This window comes from Manihot esculenta, chromosome 9 (genome assembly GCF_001659605.2).
Source record: "Manihot esculenta cultivar AM560-2 chromosome 9, M.esculenta_v8, whole genome shotgun sequence".
NCBI classification, from domain to species: Eukaryota; Viridiplantae; Streptophyta; class Magnoliopsida; order Malpighiales; family Euphorbiaceae; genus Manihot; species Manihot esculenta.
The window spans coordinates 4,268,388-4,277,633 of NC_035169.2; the positions used below are offsets into that span (position 1 = coordinate 4,268,388).

The following is a 9,246-nucleotide window of genomic DNA, read 5'->3' on the forward strand; positions in this document are numbered from 1 at the left end:
TTTTCGTTTACTAAGAGACAATCTATGTGTTATGCCACACATTGATTGAGGGGGGATATTAGATAACAATACAGCTGTGATTAGTTATTGTAGATAAGTCTCTTCTGTAACTGAATAGCTTAGAGTCTTATCCTTTGTATTCTATAAATACTTGTAATTATAGACGTAATACACATCGAGACTAATATTCTATAACCATTTACAGATCACAAGCAAATCAACGAGCAACATCTCTTGCACGAGTGAAGCTTTTGCGAGTGATATTTTGTGTAAGAAGTTATCTTACCAAGAACTAGCTTTAGCTACTGATAACTTTTCAAGTGAAAATATGCTGGGAAAAGGAGGTACTTCAAGTGTTTACAGAGGGTACCTAAGCAATTCTGGTAAGATGGTTGCTGTCAAGAGAATCTGCAGCAGACACAAGTATGCCACAGAAGTTTTCACAACAGAATTGAAAATTATGATCTTGTTGGATTGCACGAGTATCGTCCCATTGATCGGTTGGAGTAATGATCAAGATGAGTACTTAATTGTCTATGATTACATGCCTAACGGAGGCCTAGACAAGCATCTTTTCGGAAATGGCATGCATCTTCCATGGAATGTGAGATTAAACATAGTTCTTAATCTGGCATTTGCTTTGCTTTATCTTCATGAAGAATCTGGGCATTGTATATTACATAGAGATATCAAGTCAGCTAATGTGATGCTAGACTTGAATTTCAATGCCAAGCTGGGCGATTTCGGGGTATCTATGTTTTTAGACCCTAATTTGAGCCATCAAACCACAAAGGTTGTTGGAACTTTTGGCTATATAGCACCTGAATATTACCAGCTATGCAGGGCTAGTAAAGCATCCGATATCTATAGCTTTGGAATTGTACTCTTGGAAGTTGCTACTGGAAAGAGGAAGTGTAGAGATGAGGACTCTCATATGGGTCTTGTTGAGTGGGTTTGGAATCTATATGGAGCTGGGAAGATTGTTGATGCAGCTGATGAGAGATTAGGAATGGATTTTGATGTGCAGGAGCTGGAATGCTTGTTGATTCTTGGATTGTGGTGTGCTCATCCAGTTGATAAACAAAGGCCATCAGCCAGACAAGCTTTTCAGGTGCTGAAATTTGAAGCACAATTGCCCCAACTTCCAGAAGAGATGCCTAGTCTCATGTATGCTAAAACAGCACCATCACCTGTTTACTCAGACCCACCTTCTATCACCTTCAGTCTTCAGAGTGGTCGCTAGCAAAGACATAGCCTTTGCAATTAATCAAGGGAAAGGCTAGAAGAGTAGGAAATCTACAAGAGTTAAATCATAAGCAGGGATTGGAGATAAACTTTTCGTGTACTTTATAGTAATACTAGAATATATCGCTAAGTAGTGAAGGATGCAATATTTGTATTTAGAGGAACGCCAAAGTATATACTTAACAATTAAAATCAATCTTCTAAACTTTTATTAAAAATTTAAGGGGCTAAATGAGATAATTTATTAAAAAAACTCATATTCAACCTACGTTTAAAAATTAAAATATTACGAGGCCGCAGACTTTGCCAGCCACTTAAGTCCGTCAATATCACTAAGGATTGGTACGAAATCAGGGATAAGATAATAAATACAAATTTGGAATCAGGGAGATATCCAAATCATCACCTCCCTAACCAATAAAAATAAACCAAATTCCTCTGAAAAAATAAAAGTAAAAATGAACACAAAGAAAGGAAAAGGGCAATTGAAGACTAATCAAATTACCCTCCATAAAGGATAGAGCCAAGATCCGACTAAAGTACAACAAAGAAGAGAACATCTGAGGTAACAAAATGAAATATGTTGACTCTCAGAAATGAGGATTTTTACTCCTAAACACAACTATGTACTTGAAAGGAAGTCATGTTTTCTACTGTTCTAACATAAATTCCTAACCATCCCAATTGCGAGACACAAATTTGACATTAAAATGCAAGCTCTGGAATATCAGGAGATAATACATCAGGACGTGCTGAACCCTACACGTGATTAATATACATATATATTGATGTTCCTTTGTATATTCTCTGAGACATATGTAATTATTAAACAGCAAAAAAAAAAGAGGGGCTAGGGATTGGGGGGTCCTTAAAAGCACAAAAATAAAGAATAAAAAAATAACAAAGGACCTATCAGTACTTTTTCCTTGCATTTTTCATGTTGTGATCCATAGCAGGCCTGTTACAGAACCAACATGGAAATGCAGTCACTCCTCTGGCCGAAAGAAAGTGTAAGTAGAACTGGTCTCTGTCTTTGTAACCTGCATCACCATGTGTAATTTCCTATGAGGTGAATACAAATGATTGGAAGAAAAGAAAAGAAGGGGGAAAACATCAGGGAAGAGGTTTTGTTTGTGTATCACTATGGCAGAGTCATCCTTTAATCTTTATCAAATTTCTGCTCCCAAAATAGATGATATTTCATGCTTTTCAAAAAGCAAAGAGAAAAAAAAAAACCTTCCCAGAGTATCACAAAATAATTCTTATTTGAGATTAAATGCTTAAAAAAGAGAGGACAAAAGCAAAAAAAAAACAACTAAACAAAAGAAAGAAGTGATTAAAATCAATCTACCTCAGAATTACGAGGAAGTCCAGTGGGAAGAACAGGAACAAGAGATGTCCAAAGGATGGGGTCTACTAGGGGATCAACGGTATTATAGTTGGTTAGAAGTGGGGCAGACAAGAAAGGAGTCAGTTGGTACACATTTCTTTGAAGAGACAACCCCCCACTCATTCCTAATGCAGCTCCAAGCCTTTCATTACTGCCATCATGAGTTGTGGGCTTTTCCACTGCCTTACCATAGTCCATGTTATTGGTATTTTTGTTTTCATTCTCATCATTATCAGCATTGTTTTCTTGCTTTTTTGAAGCCTTCTCTTGCAAGTTTTTGTATGCCGCTGATTGTGACAAAATGCTTAAGGCAGAGATTTTTGAACCTTTATGCTTTTTTCCATCAACAGGCATGCCCAAACGAGGCATCTGGTAAGGCTCAGTAGGCTGGATGGCGCATTCTGATGTTTTAAGTTCACCAATATCTTCAACATAACCACATTTGGTTTCTTCTGATGACTTTGAGATGGAGTCTGCTTGACGAGTTTTATTGGACCCCCACCATTTGATATAACTTGTTAGATCAATCTTTCTTTCAAAACAAAGACTTCCCACATATTCATTTTCTGCTGCTGGGTCATCAGCTGCACTTTATAATGAGATATCACCATTAGAAAAATGGTACTAGTTCCAGAAGAAAATAGGTGGGAGAAATAAGCATTATACAGGAACCTTCAATTGCCAATGATTGCCAAAAGTTAATGTTCCCATAAACAATACAACTCGACAATATTCTTTGACGTAGTCCAATTTTCTTGGTTGCTGATCAAAGTAATTTCTTGAAACTAGAACTTTGCAACATACCATAATTTATGCTACTGAAATATTCAGAACCGGGCATGCGGCCAAATGATGAATCCCATCGACTGCTTTGTGATAGCCAGAAGTAAAGAACAAAATACAGAAACAAAACATCAATAATAATTAATAAATACGGCATAAGGTAACTGTAATACATAGAGAAAGCTTCAAGGCAAGGACAAACTAAAAGCATACAACATTACATGTGTTGTCAAACAAGAAAACATAAATAAAATTCCATCAGAATTTATCAAAGATTCATATTTGAGGTGGATATGGCTACTCATTAATTAGGGATATTTCGTACATAGTCTATTTGTGAAATTTAAAAAATAAGCAACACTCAAGGCTTCGAAGAAGCATAGAAGAAGTCTTAAACATTCCCGATGAAGTTAAAACAATAAACCATTAATGCGCTAATTGTGTTTTCTCATGAACTAGTAACTTCTAGAAATATAAATATGTAGTTACGTACCATTAATCCTCTGGAACCCGAACATAAAAGCATTTTTAGAATCGTGGATAAAGCATACCTGGAAAGCCCACGGTATTTAGAAATTCCTCTTGAAAAGCCACTGCTCTTTCTGCAGAAAATATTTAACATTAAAAGCAGTATGGCACAGTTTAAAGTATATTCTTTACAGTAGATTCATACCTCCGAAGAGATGCCAGGTATTCCTCTCTTGACACATTCTGCATTTCTTCAAGGTCTCTGGTATAATCAGTAACCTGCACCACAAAATTATTGTACTTCAGATGATGACAAAAAAATCCACAGCAATAAAAAAGAAAATAAGGTTTGAAATAAAAGAAACCAAAGTACTGTAAATAATTAGTAATAAAAAGTTTGTTTTCTACTAAGTATAGAATTAAACAAGAAAGTGTAGCACATTTGTTACTCATTAAGGAGAGGAAATTTTTAATGTGTGTGTGTATGTGCAAGGCTCATCTCATGCATAAAAACTATATAAAATGCATCCACATTCCATGATTTACAGATCAAACTAAAACATATAGAACACAGCTCCTCACTTATACATACAGAAATATAGAAAAAAAATATATGGATGATCTTTTGCTGACAAACTGAGAAGGTTCAAGTTGAGTATCTAACTGGAAAATTAATGAGAGTCCCAGGTCCCCAATACTTTAAGGCAGCAAGATCATATGCTCTAGCTGCAGCCTCCTCATCATCATAAGCCCCTGTAAGTACATATATCTCAATGAATGTAACAAATATGAATTAACACAGCACAGGCATAAGAATATCGAAATAATAGACATTGTCAGACAAGCAACTTACCCAAGTATACTGACAAATCGAATTGCAGCAGCCATTCCATGCACAGTAATAAAAAGTCAGTTTCAGGCAACAAAACACAAAAGAGAGGGAGAGGGAGAGAGAGAGAGAGAGAGAGAGAGAGAGAGAGAGAGAGAGAGAGACCTTGTTTTCCCTTCTTGTTCTGATTCTGGTTCCATGTACTTTTATCCCAAAGGTGAGCTTCATATCTACCAGTCCATCTATGTCTAAAACATTCAAGTTAGGCTACAGTGTTAGTGTCTGGATCAAAAAATCAAATGCACTGTTAATTGTAATTAGCATCCAATTAGACGAAAGAAACTAAAAATTAGGATTTTAATTTTAGTATTATTTCTTTTCAATAGTTTACAGTTCTGGATTAATAAGTGAAAATCTTGATAAAATCAAACCAAAAATCAGCAAAATTAAGTATACCTGGTGACTCCACGATAAATGGAGCTGCGTTTACCGGCAGTGCAAGGAGGCATCTTACTGATACGTTCTTTGGCAGTGCAGCCTCTCTCTTTCTTCGGTTTCTTTAGTCCTCTGTAGAGTAATAGCTGATCATTTGCTATCACAGCTTCCGAACTCTCTCCACCACCACTACCACCGCCACTACCACTGCCACTACCAACTTCTGGTTTGAGCCCAGGATCCGAAGAAGAGGAAGCCATGGTGGAAAACAGAATCCAAAACTCTAGGAGAAAGATACAGAAGAGAGAACGGGGAATAAAGAACCAGAGAAGAGAAATCAAAAGCTTTGGATTTTCAAACAGTTAAGCCGAGTGAAAGAGAGCAGGTTTCTTTCTGGAAGGGGGTTTAGAGCCAAATGACATAAGTGCCCTCGACAAGTCTAGGAATGGAGGGTATGGGCAGGTGGTGGGGCCGTTAAGGGTGAAAAGGCCAAAAGGGGGTTATAACGGCTAGGACGAGGAGTGAGGGTAGTATTGTAATTTTGAAGGGTCCGAGAGATCAAGTGTTATGTGTCAGAGTTGTCTGGTGGTGATGCGGTTAGGACGGGGGAAGGTGTCAGGGGGGAAGACAGGAAAACGACATCGTTAAAGCTGTTAATGGCATTAGTATTTGGGTAGGGCCCTGAAATCGTACTGATGAGATGCATTTTGGTAGCTGAGCTTTTGGTCTGATTATGGGACGCAATCCATGCTTGGTAGAAACTAGAAAAAGTATGATATCTTTTCCAATAAAGTCTCATTATTTGAAAAGCTTTTTTTTTTTTTTTTTTTTTTTGCATTAATGGGGTAATTTTGAGTTGAAGGCCAAGTAACTTTTGACGGCCATGGACAAGCCATCCTCTACTCAGAATATTTACAACTTGGCAAATGATAGGAAATAAGAATAAGAGGAATCAAACATTTAAATAGAGAGAAAATTCTTTCTCTAGCGTTCTAGAGAGGGATGAATAGTTTATTAACTTGAAAATATATATCATATACATGAAGCTTATTGTGTAATCTTTTTATCAATTTCTATGTTTGAAATAAATAAATAAATCAATTTATTTTAATTTTAAAAAAATTATGTAAAAAGAAATATGAATTATATACAATTATATAAGAATTTAGTTGAATTCTTTTATTGCAAATGATTTTTTTTTTCACATGAAAAAGGTTAATGATTTATAATTATGAAAGGAAAAAGCCCAACAAAATTTGCATAGTTTCAAGGGAGAATTACTGATTCCTATAATAAAAAAAATTTTTGATTTTTTGATTTTGAAAAATTTATTAAAATATTTTTAATATTTTAAAAAGTTTAATAAATAGGGGTGTAATCGAACCGAGTCGAGCCGACCTTTGTAAAGCTCAAGCTCGTTTATTAAAAAAGTTTGAAAGCTCGAGCTCGACTCAAACTCTAATATTTGATTCGAGCTCGGCTCGAAAATTAAATATTATAATCGAGCTCGATTCGAGCTCGACTCGTGAAAGGCTCGTTCAGTTTAATAACGAGCCTAATTCGAGCTCGAGCTCGATTAAGAAACTCGTTAATAAAACTCGAGTTTGAACTCGAAAAGCTCAATTAAGAAACTCGTTAAAAAAGCTTAAATAATATTAATAATTATAAATTTTTAGTAATAATTATATAAATATATTAATAATAATTAATTAAATATTTATAGTAGTATCTAGTTTAAAAATATTTTTATAATTATACTTTAATTTTAAAAAATATCTAGTTTTATGATTCAATTTATCAGGTAATACTACTTGAATAATAATATTAAAAAGTATTTATTATTATTTAGAATTTCTAAAAATATAATTTTTAATTATTTATAGTATTGATATAGGACTGATTATATTTTTTTAAATTAAAACTTTTAACCAATAAAACTTGGTTAAGATGAAATTTGAAAACGAAATGTCAGAAATCAAAAATTATTATCGATAATTATTATTTTTAACCAATAATACTTTGATACTTTAATCAATAATGCTTAGTTAAAATTTTTAATTAAAAAATACTTGATTAATATATATTGTTTACTTAATTAATTATTATTATTATACTTTGATAATTATTATCATCTTTTATATTGTATGCTTAATTATATACAAAAAAATTTTTATAATTATACTTTAATTTTAAAATGTGTATCATTTTTACAACTCAATTTATCATGTAGTATTATAATATCATGTAGTACTATAATTTTAAAGAATACTTATTATAATAATTAATATTAATTATTTGTGATTATACATTAATTTTATGGAATCTTATTATAATAATTATATACAAAATATTTTTATAATTTAATTTTAAAGATTACTAATTATAATAATTAATCTTAATTATTTATAATTTTCAATACTATAATTTTCAAGTATTTATAATAGTTTAAATTTTATGACTTTATAGTTATTTTTATTTTTTTAATAATATATGAACTTATTCATAAATTTATTTAACGAATTAGTTCACCAATTTATTTAAACCATAGTATTCACGAGTCTATTTAATGAGTCTGCTCGTGAGCTTTCTCAACGAGTCAGCTCGCGAGCCTTCTCAACGAGCCAACTTGCGAGCCTAAAAAAGAGCCAGCTTGCGAACCTTAACGAGCCGAATACTATTGAGCTCAAACTCAGCTCGTTTAAGTGATGAGCCTCAAAATTGAGCTCGAGCTTGACTCGTTTAAAAAACGAGCCGAACTCGGTCGAACTTTTATCGAGTCGAGTCTCGAGTAGCTTACGAATAGCTTGACTCATTTACAGCCCTACTAATAAATAGTCTTTCTATTAATTTTAACCGTTAAATATTATAAATACTAAAATACTCTTACTAAATTTTTATTAATTTTTTCGTTTGTAAATTATCAATTAATTGAAATTTGTTAGTAAATTCATTAAAAATTTAAATAATTTTAAAATAATTATTATTTTAATTAAATAATAAATTTTATTATTAATATTATTTTTTATTAATTTAATAAAATTTAAAATTATATTATTATTTTTTATTAATTGAATTAAAATAATACATTTCTAATAATAATAAAAATTAAAAAAATTATTATTATTATATTCAAATCAAATACAAAAACTAAATAAGTGAAGGTAAAGTTAGAATTAAAATAATAATTGGATATAGTTAATCAAATAAAAATTATATAAATTAAATAAAATATCTAAATCAATCGATATAACTATTTAATTAAATTTATTAATTTAAGTTGATTAAATTCATAAACACACTAATTTGAAGCGTAACGTTATATAAATCAAAAAACGACTAGGGCAAGTGTGCTGATTCCGAGCAAGTGTCCAAGTATCATGTCAGCCAATACTGAGACATAAGACCCACCCAAAGCATGTCACCAACATGAAAAATTCTCTGAATTCTGCGAGGCTTCTTTCTCCTAATCAATCAAGGACTCCCAGCAGTAGATTCATATGAGATTTTGCACCACCAAAAAAGACTCCAAGGTGGAAGAGAGAGATCTAATAAATTTTTAATATTATTGTTAATTTTATTATTAGAAATTATTAATTTTAATTCTTAAATATTTTAATATTTAATTTATATAAATTAAAAAAAAATCATTAATTTATCTCTTAATTTTATAAAAAATTTACTAATTATAAAATCTACTAATTAATATATCCGTATTTTAATCTTTTAAAATATTTAATAAATAAAATTAATAAAAAAAATTAATTAATAAATTTTTCGAAATTAAACAATACTTTTAATATATTTTTAAAATTAATAAATTTTCACATAAAATAGAAACTAAATAATAATTTTTTTATTTTTATATTAAAAATAAGAAAATATGGATCGCTTCGTCCCACCTCCATATTGCAATGCCAACGAATATAATAATAAGCTGATGAGAAAGGCCTAGCGACTATTATAGAAGATCTGAAAAATCAAAATACTAAACAATCAAACTAAGCAAATAATAACAAACCTACTACTACTAATAAAAAAACTTACTAATGTTCCATTATTTTTGAAAAAATAAATTATAAAATAACACTTTTTTCTA

The 9,246-nt window shown here is 31.4% G+C and overlaps 2 protein-coding genes across 2 annotated transcripts; one reads left to right on the forward strand and one right to left on the reverse strand.

Annotated features, from left to right (window-relative positions):
• The first annotated feature begins 328 nt into the window (after positions 1 to 328).
• On the forward strand, positions 329 to 1,243 carry LOC110622681 (L-type lectin-domain containing receptor kinase IX.1-like). The gene has a single exon (XM_021767276.2). It carries the CDS (start codon positions 329 to 331, stop codon positions 1,241 to 1,243), a length of 915 nt encoding a protein of 304 aa, XP_021622968.2.
• Positions 1,244 to 1,995: 752 nt separating this feature from the next.
• LOC110623718 (AP2-like ethylene-responsive transcription factor At2g41710) lies at positions 1,996 to 5,560 on the reverse strand. Its single transcript, XM_021768737.2, has 9 exons — positions 5,172 to 5,560; positions 4,881 to 4,963; positions 4,740 to 4,748; positions 4,551 to 4,639; positions 4,092 to 4,165; positions 3,970 to 4,020; positions 3,440 to 3,501; positions 2,597 to 3,219; positions 1,996 to 2,285 (listed from the first exon to the last, which is right to left on the reverse strand). The coding sequence occupies exons 1-9, from the start codon at positions 5,408 to 5,410 to the stop codon at positions 2,232 to 2,234; spliced, it is 1,284 nt and encodes a 427-aa protein (XP_021624429.1). The 5' UTR covers positions 5,411 to 5,560; the 3' UTR covers positions 1,996 to 2,231.
• Between the last annotated feature and the right edge of the window lie 3,686 nt (positions 5,561 to 9,246).

Bases quoted from the DNA above. Each gene is read 5' to 3' on its own strand.
- LOC110623718 (XM_021768737.2), bottom strand. From the start codon at position 5,410: ATGGCTTCCTCTTCTTCGGATCCTGGGCTCAAACCAGAAGTTGGTAGT. The intron at 4,166-4,550 runs GTTAGATACTCA...TTTGTGGTGCAG, and splicing joins GGACTCTCATTAATTTTCCA to GTTACTGATTATACCAGAGA. The intron at 2,286-2,596 runs GTAGATTGATTT...ATGGTGATGCAG, and splicing joins GACTTCCTCGTAATTCTGAG to GTTACAAAGACAGAGACCAG.
- LOC110622681 (XM_021767276.2), top strand. From the start codon at position 329: ATGCTGGGAAAAGGAGGTACTTCAAGTGTTTACAGAGGGTACCTAAGC.